We start from the raw sequence: 14,839 nt of genomic DNA, 5'->3' as shown, positions 1-14,839 counted from the left end.
AAAGAGAAACAGGAAAACAATGGTGTGAATGCTATAAAGCATTCACACAATAACTTACATCACTAAGAATCTCATTGGTTTTTCGGGCACGAATGGCATCCTCCTGCTCCGGATGGCAAGTCCACTGGTGCAGGTAGGTGCGGTAGAGGACATCGCTCAACATGTCCTGGCACCGCTTAGCTACTTTGTTAGCGATGATGTCAGGTGGGAGGTGGATCTTGGTCTTGGTTTGATGGTAGTCCTTCTGGTAGATCCTCTGTTAGGACAGTGTTATTTGGATAAAACAAAAGTGAAATCCTAATCGCAACTATAATGTCTTTTAAAGGAAACTTGCAAGCAGCAACATCATTTTTAGGGAAACAGAAAAAATATAAATTACTATAACATGGTTATCTTGTTGAGGTGGAAGCATCTATCTAACATTTTCTCATAAACCTGTAGACCACAAAATAAACAGAAGATTGGGTCCGTCTTACCATAGGCTTATTCTTCTCCTGCTGTCCACAGCGCACAGCCTCAGGGAAGTCCACCAGGGTTCCAGCCATGTAATGACCTTTGGCTTTCTCATGGGCGATCTTGTACTTGACCTAGTGTTCAAAAATAATTAAAGTCTTCATTTTATTTACATATCAGTAGAAGAAATCATATGACCCTACATGATTTTGACTTGAAATAACTTTTTTTTTAAATAAATCTAAAAATAAGAGAAGATACTCACATCACTGGCAATCTCCCTGCCCTTTTTGCCGCTGACCAGAGGGATGTATTCGTGGTTCAGCTGGTAGCTCGTTGCCTTGGTGCCGTCCCATTGAGACTTGTACAGTTTCTAAAAAGGCAAAAGGTTGTTGCAAAAGTTAAAAGGAGGCAAATAAAATTACAGCAAATATAAAAACTAATGAAGACATCTAAGGTATTTAAAATTACCTCACTGATAGTCTTAGCCATCTCTCTGCTATGGGCCAGTTGAGGAGTGTCATCTGAACCAATGTAATGACCTTTTTCAGCGTTAAAGGTCTCTTTGTATTTCAGCTATAATAAAAAAGACAAAGAAAAGTTGAAATTTTTTTTTGCTCACAAATATTATTTTGCTTTTTTTCTTTTAAATCCAAATATCAAAACTACATACGTCACTGAGGTTTGCAGCATTTATTTTTGCCAGGACGATCTCAGGACGATCCACAACCAGGGTGAATTTTCCAAAATCTTCTTTGGCATTCTTCGTGTAAAGCCTCTGTAGATAAAATCACACCAGCAAGGCAAAACACAATAATGCAAAATGGGAAACGTGTGACAGAAGAAAAACAGAAACAGTAAAGACTTAAGGTTATGAAAGAAAAAAAAAACCTACATCATTGAGAATTTCCTGAGCCTTTCTGACTTTGACGTGGTCAACAGAGTCAGCTGCCATCCAGCCACAGCCACGAATCCATTCCAGATCTGCCTTGTACACATTCTGCAGACAGAAACCGGTATATTTAGGAAATAAAAACAAAAGATTCATAGCAACTAATTAAACTGACATGACAAGTCCTGATTTGTCAGCTCACATCACTCTGGAGGTCATAAATCTTTCTGGCCTGGACCACATCGTTGGAGTCGGGCAGACAAGTCCACTGGTGCAGGTGTGTTCTGTAGTTGAAGTTGTTGACTTGGTTCTGGCATTTCTTGGCCAGTTCCAGATTCAGCATGTCCACTGGCAGATGGAACTTGGTCTTGGACTTGTTGAAGTCCTTCTTGTACAGAACGTCACTGGCGATCTTGCCTGAGTTCATGGCCAGCACAATGAGAGGATCATCCAGGACACTGAGGGCTCCGATGTGGTGGCCGACCTGTTTGCGGTATCCCTCCAGGTACTTATACTACAGAATAAACAAAAATCATTATCCCTATGTTATCGGGTTCTCAGTTAAATAAAATCTAATTATATTATGTGTTCTTAGTATGAAATCAACTCATATAATTTTGTTCCATTACTTACTTTACTCTGCACTTTAGTTGTAGATATGCACTGTTTGATGGGTACGGCATCTCCAGGCATGAAGTATCCTGTGGCTTTCACCTTGTCCCATGCTTCTGTGTACAGTTTCTACAAAAGGCATAAATTAATATTATAATTTCCTCATAGCATCTACACAATTGCTGAGTATAAACAGGGAGAAGACTGTCAAAAGATAAAGTATTGGTAAATAAAATATGTAGCAAATAACACAAATTAACATCTTACCGGGTGAATGTTTTTAGCCACTTCTCTGGCTGTGGCAAGAACTGGACTGTCCACCAGTGAGTACTTAGTCTTGTCCTGGTGCCAAGCCTCACGATATTTAGCCTGCACAAAAAAAAAAAAGAAATTCAGGGATAATCAATAAAAACAATGGAAATATAAAACAGCAATATCGGTGATTCATCTCATACTCAGACATCTTAATGGTTAAAACCTAGCCTCACCTCATTCAAGACGTCAGCAGCGTTCTTGGCGCAGGTCAGGTCAACTCTGTCAACAGGAACTGTGTATTTCTGCTCATCCAACTTGACACGGTAGCCTCTCTGTGGAATAAAAATGTATACAGTAAAAAAATTATCAAATGAAATAGTCATTTTTGACTATAATAAAGGATACTTTTCAAAATGAATACTAAAAAGTTTATACTTTAGGAGTGTGTACAAGTGTGAGGCTAGACAGGTGTTCAACTTACATCAGCGAGAATCTTCTGTGCGTGCTTCACCTTTATCACATCCACACATTCATGGGGCATCCATCCGCAGCCACGTATCCACTCCATATCAGCCTTGTACACAGCCTGGAAGATAACAAAACAGATTTACTTTAAATAAGAGTGTAAAGTATTCGGGCAATAACCAGGATGTGGGAGATTCTTGACTTGAAATAGTGCATTTGATGAAATATTGTTTACAACTGCTGACATAAACCTACATCACTCTGAAGATCATAGGCTTTCCTGGCCTGGACCACATCGTTGGAGTCAGGCAGACAAGTCCACTGGTGAAGGTGGGTCCTGTAGTTGAAGTCGTTGACTTGGATCTGGCATTTCTTGGCCAGTTCAAGATTCAGCATGTCCACTGGCAGGTGGAACTTGGTCTTGGACTTGTTGAAGTCCTTCTTGTACAGAGCGTCACTGGCGATCTTGGCTGAGTTCATAGCCAGCATGATGAGAGGATCATCCTGAACGCAGCGGGCACCGATGTGGTGGCCGACCTGTTTGCGGTATCCTTGTTTGTACTTGTACTAATTTAAAAAAATAAAATAAGACAAAAGATAAATAAAAATTCACCAAGTAGATCATTGATTATTGTATTGATTTGTTTCTCTCCCTTACATCACTAATGATGTCTCTGGAAGCTTTGGCTCTTAGCACAGAGATGGCGTCCTCTCTGACGTTGCAAGCTTTGGCCTTTTGTTCATCCCATGCCTTTGTGTACAGTCTCTGCACAGGACAAAAAGAATAAAATTTCAATTTTACATGTAAATTACTTAGATATATTTTTACACTTGAGATAATATTTTCAAGTGTAGATGTTGTTCAATATAAGCACAATTATTATATATTTATCCCAGTAAGAATAATTACAGACTTACATTGCTGACATTGATAGCATTGGCCTTGGCCAGTTCATAGGGGGGGATGTCAGGAGGAATATGGATGACAAGCTTATCTTTGTCCCAAACTTCCCTGTATTTCCTCTGTTAAAGAGAGACAGAAAAATGAAAACATTCACAGTTCTTCATTAAAAAAATATTCTCAAATGTTTAACATAAAATCTAAACTTATTCAAAGAAAAACATTTGTGGTAGTACGTTAATACTCACATCACTGAGGATGTCAGAATTTTGCTTAGATAAGACAATAGCTGGGAGGTCAACAACACTGGTGAACTTGACGGTGCTTGGGTGCTGGCGGTAGAGTCTTTCATTAAGCACGGTCTGGGCGTGTTTAACTTTGACGACATCCACGCAGTCCTGGGGTGACCAGCCGCATCCTCTCAGCCACTCCAGATCGGCTTTGTAAACAGCCTAAAAAACAAGTTCAGGTTTTAATCCCTCTGAATGTCATGTTTGTTTTTAGTTTTTAGTGTTTTCAGATGTTTCAGTAAAATTTGTTGAACACAGCTGTATGTTCTAAATATGTGAGAAACTTGAATATAATTGAAACTACAAGATTTATGCTGTTAAAGTTTAGGATATGATTGATGTACAGTTAAAAATAAATAAATGACAAGCTGATCAAGCTTACTGTGTACTCACATCACTCTGTAAGTCATAGATCTTTCGAGCCTGGACCACATCGTTGGAGTCTGGCAGGCAAGTCCACTGGTGCAGGTGAGTCCTGTAGTTGACGTCGTTGACTTGTTGCTGGCATTTCTTGGCCAGTTCGATCGTCAGCATGTCAACTGGGAGATGATACTTGGTCTTGGTCTTGTTAAATTCACTCTTATAGATATTGTTGCTGAAGACTTTGGCTACATGAGCAGCCAGCATGATCAGTGGGTCATCGTTAACACTGAGGGCACCAATGTGATGGCCGCACTGCTTGCGGAAACCAGCCTTGTATTTGTACTGGAAGTTTCATAAAAAATATTTGTATCAGTTTCTATTACACTGAACTCTGTACAACACATCATTAACTGAGCTAAGGGTAACGTAGTCTGTAAAACCAAGAGATGACAGTATGAAAATGTTTGACAAAAGGGACACAAACTTACATCACTGACGATATCACGAGAGTGTTTGGCTGCCAGAACAGAAACGGCATCTTTGGGAAGGAAGTAACCTTTGTTGATAGTGTTAACAAAACCTTCACGATAATATTTCTGTGGAAAAAACAGGAGATTTCTGTTAGGTTTTCATATATAGTATGTGCAACAAAGTTCTTCAGATTACACTATGAGTTTATTAAGATATATAACTAATACAACAATTACACATAAGATAAAGACCTCAAATGCACTAACTGGTTGCATAAATATGTAAAAAACTGCTGCATTACCAGACTGGTGTTGAGTTTATTCTGCTTGGCCAGGAAGATCTCTGGAGTGTCAGGCATGACGTGAATAATGGTCTTGTCCTTCTCCCAGGCCTCAATGTAGGCTTTCTGCAAACAAAAATTTAAAAATATACTATGTATTTGTGTAGTTTGATGGAAGAGAATTTATTGGGGCCATAAAAAGATGGGATGGGTCTTAAAAGTTAATATTAAAAAAGAGCCCATAAACACACTAAAGTTGATTTAAAAAAGTGCCTTTGATACCTTGTTCATGATCTGAGCATTAGCCTGAGCAAGAGCATATGGCATGTCTGTTGTACTGGCAGTGAACTTGAATTTGCTGGGATGCTCCCGGTAAGTCCTGTCGGTCAGAATCTCTGCTGCTTTCTTGGCCTTCTCTACATCCAGTGAACCAATTGGCACCCACCCGGTTCCCTTGATCCATTCCATGTCAGCCTTGTACACAGCCTATAAGCAGCATAAAAAAAGAGTCAGGCATAGGCTTTTTAAAAGCAAAATATATTAATGCAGTGCTCAGTAAACATATTAATGGAAATGCTCAGTTCTTACGTCACTCTGGAGGTCATAAGCCTTTCTGGCTTGAACCACGTCGTTGGAGTCCGGCAGACAGGTCCAGTTGTGCAGGTGAGTCCTGTAGTTGAAGTCGTTGACTTGGATCTGGCATTTCTTGGCCAGTTCCAGATTCAGCATGTCCACTGGCAAGTGGAACTTGGTCTTGGACTTGTTGAAGTCCTTCTTGTACAGAACGTCGCTGGCAATCTTGGCTGAGTGCAGAGCCAGCACGATGAGAGGATCATCCTGGACACTAAGGGCACCGATGTGGTGGCCAAGCTGTTTGCGGTATCCTGTCTTGTACTTGTACTGTGTGGAAATAAAATACAGTTATAATTGTAAGTATACAAGTATGCCCAAGAAGCCACAAAAGTATTGAGTAACATGTTACATACATCACTAATGATATCTCTTCCGTGTTTGGCAGCAATAACAGAAACAGCATCGGGCTTCATGTTGTAGCCCTTTCTGAACATTTTCTCAACAGCTTCTCTGTAGATTTTCTACAAAAACACATAAACAATACAAATTAATTATAAAAGGTAAAAAACAATGAAGAAAGCTAAAATTGTTGAAAACCAATTACACATACATTGCTAATATTGTAAGCATTAGCTTTGGATAGCAAAATTTCAGGAATGTCAGGAGTAACGTGGGTCTTAATTTTATCTGCCTCCCATGCAGCGATGTAGTTTCTCTGTGGAGAGAAGAAAAAAACAACATAAACACTAAGAAGAGTCATAACAAATTAGCTAAAGTACAAAATGAGACTTTACAACTCTTTACCTTATTAATGATGTCAGCATTTGTTTTAGCTAAGACCATGGGCATGGCGGTCATATCAGTCTTGTACTTCAGTGTGTCTGGTTTTTGTCTGTACAGACGATCACTGAGAATCTTTGCAGCGTTCTTGGCTTTCACCACATCCAGGGAACCAATGGGGATCCATCCTACACCCACAACCTCATCCATGTCAGCTTTGTATACAGCCTGGAAGAAAAAGCTTGAACTTTAGATAGCACACAAAAACAGTAACATGATGTGATAAACTGATTGGGCGACAGAAAGGCTATGTTTATGTCCACAACTGTTGACATAAACTTACATCACTCTGAAGATCATAGGCTTTCCTGGCCTGGACCACATCGTTGGAGTCAGGCAGACAAGTCCACTGGTGCAGGTGAGTTCTGTAGTTGAAGTCGTTGACTTGGATCTGGCATTTCTTGGCCAGTTCCAGATTCAGCATGTCCACTGGCAGGTGGAACTTGGTCTTGGACTTGTTGAAGTCCTTCTTGTACAGAACGTCGCTGGCAATCTTGGCTGAGTTCAGAGCCAGCATGATGAGAGGATCCTCCTGCACGCAGCGGGCACCGATGTGGTGGCCAACCTGTTTGCGGTATCCTGTCTTGTACTTGTACTGATGGATTTAGAAGGAAATTATTGATTATACAACTGAGGCATCGTTCACATCAGATTAGCAAATACAGTAAGTAAAATAAACAGACACATGAAACAGTATGAGGGACTCACGTCACTGACGATGTCTCTGGAGGCCTTAGCAGCCTTGACAGAGACTGAGTCTGGAGGAAGGAAGTAGCCTTTACTGATGGTCTCCTCAAAACCTTGTCTGTAAAGTTTCTGCAAGAAAAGAAACAAATATTTTACAGTGATTTAAAATTACTGACAATCTCATAAAACCCAGTATAAGAATTCCATCTCTCTGTTTTGTCGAGCCAGCGTGAACTGAATAGGTAAGCAAAATGGCCAACATGTGCCTCCAAATCATACAAAAATGACAGTAGATACTTAATCAAAACTGCAAGAGAAAATGTGATCTTACTAAAATGGCTGTGGGTAAGGTCAGATAGCAACTAAAGTAGGATTGATGTCTTTTTAAAATCGTCAAAAAGAATACGACTAACCTTGCTCATGTTGATAGCATTTTGTTGAGAGAGCATAATCTCAGGAGTGTCAGGCATGACATGCAGCTTGGTCTTTTCGTTCTCCCATGCCTCTGTGTAGAGGCGCTGCAACGCAAAAAATGAGGTGTTAACTAAAGTTTTCTATCAGAGAAATAAGAAGGTGAAACAGCTTCTAAATCTAGATTATGGGTAGTTTTACCTTGTTCATTGTTAAGGCATTATTCTTTGCCAGCACAATGTCCATGGCATCAATGGGACTAGTGAAATGAATAGTGCTGGGGTGCTGGCGGTAATTTCTGTCAGTCAAAATCTCTGCAGCCTTCTTGGCTTTCTCCACTTCAAGTGAGCCAATAGGGACCCAGCCCAGACCCTGCAGCCACTTCAGGTCAGCTTTGTAGACAGCCTGCAATCCACAACAGCAGAATTGATTTCTTATACACCTAAAATCATAAAATCCGAGATGAGTATTAACAATATGAGTAACACTCACATCACTTTGAAGGTCATATGCAGTTCTGGCTTGGACCACGTCGTTGGAGTCTGGCAGACAGGTCCAGTTATGCAGGTGAGTTCTGTAGTTGAAGTCGTTGACTTGGATCTGGCATTTCTTGGCCAGTTCCAGATTCAGCATGTCCACTGGCAGGTGGAACTTGGTCTTGGACTTGTTAAAGTCCTTCTTGTACAGAGCATCACTGGCGATCTTGGCTGAGTTCAGAGCCAACACGAGCAGAGGGTCATCCTGGACGCAGCGAGCACCAATGTGGTGACCAACCTGCTTACGGTATCCTGTCTTGTACTTGTACTACGAAAAAAAACAAGAAAACATCTTGTTCAAAAATTTGAGATATAGTAAAGCAACTGTATTATTGACATTTCTGCTTTGTTAAACTGTGCATCAAATTAGTGTCAATAAGAAAAAAGAATGTTAGTGCATCTTTAAGATTTTTAGAATAATCTCTAACTGCAAGAAGAGGAGCAAAAGAAAATATTTTTACATCGCTGGCAATGTCCCTGGAGGCCTTTGCTGCTTTAATTGAAATGGCATCATTGCGCATGTCATATCCTTTCTTCTTGGCTTCTTCATTTGCCTGCTTGTAATTTTTCTGAAAATGATAAAAAACATTTCTTTGATATTGACTCTGGCAATGTTTTGTTTTAAATATGAAGGGTTCCATTTTTTAATTGAACATATGTAAATTAAAGTTTGACATTAATATAATTGCTTTAGGTAAAGGTAAAGTTTGGTAACAATAAAAAAGTCTTACTAAGCTGTAGTTGTAACAGTTTGCTTTAGCAAGAAGCACATCCATGGCATCCGGCATGACGTGGATCTTTGTCTTCTCATTATCCCAGGCTTCTGTGTAGGCTTTCTGCAGATAAAAATACAAGATATGTACTTTTTTTCAAAGACAAACATTTTTCCTATTTCACATTTGTAGTTCAGTGGAATTATTTTGTATTAAATTCACAATTAGAGTACTTTTGAAAACATACCTTGTTCATTATCTGAGCGTTGGCTTTAGCCAGTACTACTGGCATGTCCTCAGTGGTGCACTTGAATCTGAAGTTGCTTGGATGCTGACGATATGTTTTCTCACACAGGATCTCAGCAGCTTTTTTCGCCTTCTCAACATCCAGTGACCCTATAGGCACCCATCCAATGCCCTGCATCAACCTCAGGTCCTCTTTGTACACAGCCTGGGCAAAACAAAAATGTTTCATTTGATAAATAGCGCTTAATAAGGTGTAAACACTATAAATATAGTTCAGAACTGAATCAACTTTCCTCAGAATAACTGTAAGAGCTTTAACTCACATCACTCTGTAGGTCATAAGCATGCCTGGCCTGGACCACATCATTGGAGTCAGGCAGACACGTCCACTGGTGAAGGTGGGTCCTGTAGTTGAAATCGTTGACTTGGATCTGGTTCTTTTTGGCCAGTTCAAGAATCAGCATGTCCACTGGTAGGTGGAACTTGGTCTTGGACTTGTTAAAGTCCTTCTTATACAGAGCATCACTGGCGATCTTGGCTGAGTTCAGAGCCAACACGAGCAGAGGGTCATCCTGGACGCAGCGAGCACCAATGTGGTGACCAACCTGCTTACGGTATCCTGTCTTGTACTTGTACTACGAAAAAAAACAAGAAAACATCTTGTTCAAAAATTTGAGATATAGTAAAGCAACTGTATTATTGACATTTTTATTTTTATTGCATCTTTAAGATTTTTAGAATAATCTCTAACTACAAGAAGAGAAAAAGAAAATATTTTACATCGCTGGCAATGTCCCTGGAGGCCTTTGCTGCTTTAATTGAAATCGCATCATTGCGCATGTCATATCCTTTCTTCTTGGCTTCTTCATTTGCCTGCTTGTACATTTTCTGTGTAAACAAACAAACAAAATCATCTTTAGGAATCTTCTTTTAAATGTATTACAAAGCATGATGCTTAAAAGATTATGGAACAACTTCTTGCTTATCATTAAAAGGACTTACCTCACTGTAGATAACTTTGTTTGCTTTGGCCAGAACAACGTCAATGGCATCGGGCATGATGTGGATGCTGGTTTTGTCTTTGTCCCAGGCTTCAGTATAGGCTTTCTGTAAAGATTTAATTTTTCTTTAATCATCACTTTTTTATCATTTATAATAAGCCAACTTTAAATATGGCACAATAGCTCTGTGACTTAATTTAGAATAGCTGAATATGATTTATCAGGGTAAACGTGGTCAAGCAGAGAACCTGTGTTCTCTGTTTAATATATATTGTTAGTGTCCCATTCAAACTGACTAGTTTCAAAGTTACATAAATAAATACTTATAAAATACAGTCAACCTCAAGCTTTACGTCTTTAGGAAAACATAAAATAAGGTGGTTATGGTAGTTTTTGACTATGCAGATGATGCTTTGTTTTCTTGTGTGTGTTAAAGACATGTTTTTTAAATATTAGAGGAGGGGAGCACGGTGGATCAGTGGTTAGAGCTGTTGTCTCTCAGCAACAAGGTTGCAGGATTGCCTCCCGCCCTTTCTGGGTGGAGTTTACATGTTCTCCCTGCGCACATGTGGGTTTACTCCAGATACTCTGGTTTCCTCCCACTGACCAAAAACATGCATGTTAAGTTAATTGGGGGACATTTTGCCTTTCATGAACACTCTTACACAATGAATTAAATGAGGTTAAATTATGCTTAACATAACAATCTAGTTTGCTGTAGTTGTTCATTTAAAATAATCATAATGTAATAAATAATATTCTCTTCATTTATTTGTTTGCATCAAATGCTGCCATCTTGACAAAAAACATAAAAAAAAAAGAATATGAGAAACTAAGAAAAAACCAGAGGGAAAACTTTTATACCTTGTTCATAATCTGAGCATTGGCCTTAGCCAGTGCCATAGGCATGTCCTCAGTGGTGCACTTGAATCTGAAGTTGCTTGGATGCTGACGATACGTTTTTTCACACAGGATCTCAGCAGCTTTTTTCGCCTTCTCAACATCCAGTGACCCTATAGGCACCCATCCAATGCCCTGCATCAACCTCAGGTCCTCTTTGTACACAGCCTGGAAAAAGCACAAGGTTTGTTGTTGTATTATGTCATCAAAAAAGTTACAAAAATAAAAATGTGCAGCGATTTCTACTTACATCACTCTGTATGTTGTATGCATTTCTAGCTTGGACTACATCGTTTGAGTCTGGCAGACACGTCCAGTTGTGCAGACGTGTAATATAATTGGCATGGTTGACCTGAATCTGATTCTTCTTGGCCAACTCAAAGGACAGCATGTCCACTGGCAGGTGGAACTTGGTCTTAGACTTGTTGAAGTCCTTCTTATACAGAGCATCACTGGCGATCTTGGCTGAGTTCAGAGCCAGCATGAGCAGAGGGTCGTCCTGGATGCAGCGAGCACCAATGTGGTGACCGACCTGCTTACGGTATCCTGTCTTGTACTTGTACTGACAGAAAGAATGACAGTTTTTTTATCAATAAAGTCTGGTAAGGTAAAGAAAAGAAATGTAATGAAAATACAGATAGGCACTTACATCACTAGCAATAACAGAGGAGGCTTTTGCGGCCTTGATTGCAATGGCATCAGCCCGAACATTATGGCCCTTCTTCTTGGCTAACTCATTGTCCAGTTTGTATAGTTTCTGCAAAATAAAAAAGAGACACTTTGCAAATTGTATTTCTGGGTCACCTAAATCCTTACACTAAGTGTTAAGCATGCATTTATTTGAAAATCAGAATTTATGGCAGATCTGGAATAAATAAATAAATAAATTCTAAGTCTTCAGTAAAATGAAGGTACCACACTTTACCTCGCTGTTGTGTTTCCTGTTCTCCCTGGCTAGAACAATGTCCATTGCATCCGGCATGACATGGATTGATGTCTTGTCTTTATCCCAGGCTTTTGTGTAGGATTTCTAAAAGTCAAAAATTTATTGGTCATTAAATTTCAGGCAGTTCATTCAAAAAAAAAAAAAAAAAAAATCCTTTTAAGTTAGTTTTGTTGGGTACCTTATCCATAATCTGGTTGTTGGCAGTACACAGAGCCAGATCCATAGACTGCATGTCTTTGGTGAATTTAAACTTGCTAGGATGCTGGCGGTATTGTTTCTCACTGAAAATCTGCCCAGCTGTTTTTGCTTTCTCAACATCAAACGAACCAATTGGAACCCATCCTATTCCCTTCACGTAGCTGTCATAATCCTTCTTATACTCATTCTGAAGTTGAAAATGCAAAGAAGAATTAGTTACAAACCAATGCATCATCATGATTACATAAAATGTTAAACATTTCTATAAAGTTTTAACACATAAAATCCTTTGAAAAACGAAGAGTAGCATTTTCTGCATACATCACTGGCGATGAACTGCATGTTACGAGCCAGCTCCAGGTTCATGGCATCAGGGAGGAGCAAATTAGTGTGCTGGATCTGCTTGTATCCGATCATAGTCTGAATAGTAGAGGCCTGCTTGGCATGAACCACACTCCACATGTCCACTGGAGAGTGATACTTCAGCTTGGCCTTGTGGTAGTCCTGCTTGTAGAGCTTGTCGCTCTGTATCTTAGCCACCTGCATGTAGTGAACCAGGAGAGGATCGTCCTGCAGGCTGCGGAAACCAACATGGTGGCCTCTCGCCTTCTCATAAGCCAACTTGTACTTGTACTGTGAATGCAAATACATTTTAGTTATTCACCCAGTCTGTGCAGATATTTAATACACATGTGTTTTGAGTTTATTTTGTCAGCTTACATTACTGGCAATAACGGTACCAGACTTTGCAGCCAAAATTGGGATGGCATCTGCTTTAAGATTGTAACCCTTGTTGGCCATCTCCACAAGACCTGATTTATAAAGTTTCTGTGAAGACATAAAAGTAAGATACAGGTACAATAAAATTATTTTTACATAAAAACTAACATCAACAATTGACAGTATTTTCTGTTACATGAAACAATTTTGCCAGTTTTATGAATTTCCCCTACATTGCTCATATTAAGGGCGTTAGCTTTAGCCAAGATAATCTCAGGAACATCTGGCATCACGTGAACTTTCAGTTTGTCTTTTTCCCACGCTGCAGTGTATGCTTTCTGTAAACAAAAGACATTAGAAAAACAAATTAATTATTCTTGTTATAAATGGTGCTACAACATCATTGTTGTTGGAATGCACTTCAAAGTTAAAAACTTAGCACCTTGTTCATGATCTGGTTGTTGGCTGTACACAGAGCCAAGTCCATGGAGTCCATCAGCTTGCTAAACTTGTGTTTAGATGGATGAGAGCGATACTTCTTTTCACTCAAAATTTCTCCACCCACTTTAGCTGTCTCTACTGAAAGTGAACCGATGGGGACCCATCCTACTCCCTTCATGTAGCTGTCATAATCCTTCTTATACTCGTTCTAAAGTTGAAAATACACAGAAGAAGAACTAGTTATAAGCCAATGCATCATGGCCGCATACAATATTAAAGCAACAATGTATGTGTGGAATTTTCTGCATACATCACTGGCGATGAACTGCATGTTACGAGCCAGCTCCAGGTTCATGGCACCAGGGAGGAGCAAATTAGTGTGCTGGATCTGCTTGTATCCGGTCATAGTCTGAACAGTAGAGGCCTGCTTGGCATGAACCACACTCCACATGTCCACTGCACCACACTCCACATGTCCACTGGAGAGTGATACTTCAGCTTGGCCTTGTGGTAGTCCTGCTTGTAGAGCTTGTCGCTCTGTATCCTAGCCACCTGCATGTAGTGAACCAGGAGAGGATCGTCCTGCAGGCTGCGGTGGCCAACATGGTGGCCTCTCGCCTTCTCAAATTCTTTCTTATACTGGACCTAAAGGACAAGGAAAAATACAAAGGATATGTGTAGGTGATTAAAAAATGCATTGTTATTGTATTGTTATTCATAAAATATATTAATTACATACGTTACTGGCGATGTGTCTCCCGTGTTTAGCATGCAGAATAGGAATAGCATCAGGCTTCATGTCATATCCTTTGGCAATATCTTCCAACCACTTGTGCTTGTAGTGACTCTGCAAAAAATTAAACAAATGAATGAATGAATAAAAAACAAAGTATACCCACATTGTTTTGTCAAAATATTATTCACACGAACACTTGGAATTTTTGGCATTGCACATTTGCTGATTAATTATTGTCAAATTTGCACATTCAATAAAATCTTTAGTGGTCTTACCTCACTAACGGTCTGGGCATTGAATTTAGCCTGAAGGAACTCTGGGCTGTCAGCAGGCAGATGATAGGTGTGCATGAATTTTTCACCAGAAGCTTTGTATGCAGTCTAGATGAAAGAAAAAAAGGGTTGATTGAAAGAGTATGCTAAAGACGTTTTGGTATCACATAGTTTAGTATTTAAATATCTTTTGAAATAATTACAAATGTTACTGAATGTTTCACAAAGAGGAGGCGCTCTTACTTGGTCCATCTGCTTTGTGTTGGTCAAAGCTAGAGCCATGTTCATGGCATCACTCTTGCTTGTAAATTTAAAAGAACTGGGATGCTGGCGGTAGCTTCTGTTATCGAATGCAGCATTGGCAGCTTTGGCTTTCTCAACATCCAAAGAACCAATAGGAACCCACCCTATACCTTTGCAGTAGTTGTTGTAGTCTGATTTGTAGACATTCTGTCAGTGTAAAGAATACATACATATAAGCACACTATGTTAAATAGTCTGCTAGCATTGTCTAACAAATAAATAAAAGAAAATTGAGGGCTTACATCACTCTGAATCTCCATCATGTTGCGGTACAGCTGCAGGTGCATGTTGTCAGGAAGCAGGAGGAAGCTGTGAGGGACCTTTTTGTATCCGG

General features: G+C 39.6%; 1 protein-coding gene across 1 annotated transcript in view; it reads right to left on the bottom strand.

Annotated features, from left to right (window-relative positions):
* neb (nebulin) overlaps positions 1-14,839 on the bottom strand; it is a 70,888-nt gene that overhangs the window by 35,920 nt on the left and 20,129 nt on the right. The window contains 49 exon segments of the mRNA XM_037976034.1: positions 59-256; positions 477-587; positions 719-826; positions 925-1,029; positions 1,127-1,231; positions 1,349-1,453; positions 1,548-1,859; positions 1,979-2,086; positions 2,225-2,326; positions 2,446-2,544; positions 2,694-2,798; positions 2,933-3,244; positions 3,336-3,443; positions 3,596-3,700; positions 3,827-4,030; positions 4,262-4,573; positions 4,720-4,827; positions 5,004-5,108; positions 5,265-5,468; positions 5,571-5,882; positions 5,969-6,076; positions 6,166-6,270; positions 6,360-6,563; positions 6,679-6,990; positions 7,104-7,211; positions 7,496-7,600; positions 7,695-7,898; positions 7,986-8,297; positions 8,491-8,598; positions 8,761-8,865; positions 8,990-9,193; positions 9,312-9,623; positions 9,769-9,876; positions 9,991-10,095; positions 10,854-11,057; positions 11,140-11,451; positions 11,539-11,646; positions 11,815-11,919; positions 12,014-12,220; positions 12,355-12,666; positions 12,754-12,861; positions 12,987-13,091; positions 13,196-13,402; positions 13,505-13,621; positions 13,657-13,839; positions 13,934-14,041; positions 14,206-14,310; positions 14,446-14,652; positions 14,748-14,839. The exon segment at positions 14,748-14,839 is cut by the window's right edge and continues 99 nt beyond it. Coding sequence (XP_037831962.1) covers positions 59-256; positions 477-587; positions 719-826; positions 925-1,029; positions 1,127-1,231; positions 1,349-1,453; positions 1,548-1,859; positions 1,979-2,086; positions 2,225-2,326; positions 2,446-2,544; positions 2,694-2,798; positions 2,933-3,244; positions 3,336-3,443; positions 3,596-3,700; positions 3,827-4,030; positions 4,262-4,573; positions 4,720-4,827; positions 5,004-5,108; positions 5,265-5,468; positions 5,571-5,882; positions 5,969-6,076; positions 6,166-6,270; positions 6,360-6,563; positions 6,679-6,990; positions 7,104-7,211; positions 7,496-7,600; positions 7,695-7,898; positions 7,986-8,297; positions 8,491-8,598; positions 8,761-8,865; positions 8,990-9,193; positions 9,312-9,623; positions 9,769-9,876; positions 9,991-10,095; positions 10,854-11,057; positions 11,140-11,451; positions 11,539-11,646; positions 11,815-11,919; positions 12,014-12,220; positions 12,355-12,666; positions 12,754-12,861; positions 12,987-13,091; positions 13,196-13,402; positions 13,505-13,621; positions 13,657-13,839; positions 13,934-14,041; positions 14,206-14,310; positions 14,446-14,652; positions 14,748-14,839 — 8,108 coding nt within the window.

This window comes from Kryptolebias marmoratus, linkage group LG6 (genome assembly GCF_001649575.2).
Source record: "Kryptolebias marmoratus isolate JLee-2015 linkage group LG6, ASM164957v2, whole genome shotgun sequence".
Classification (NCBI taxonomy): domain Eukaryota; kingdom Metazoa; phylum Chordata; class Actinopteri; order Cyprinodontiformes; family Rivulidae; genus Kryptolebias; species Kryptolebias marmoratus.
This window is presented reverse-complemented; position numbering and strand designations above follow the sequence as displayed.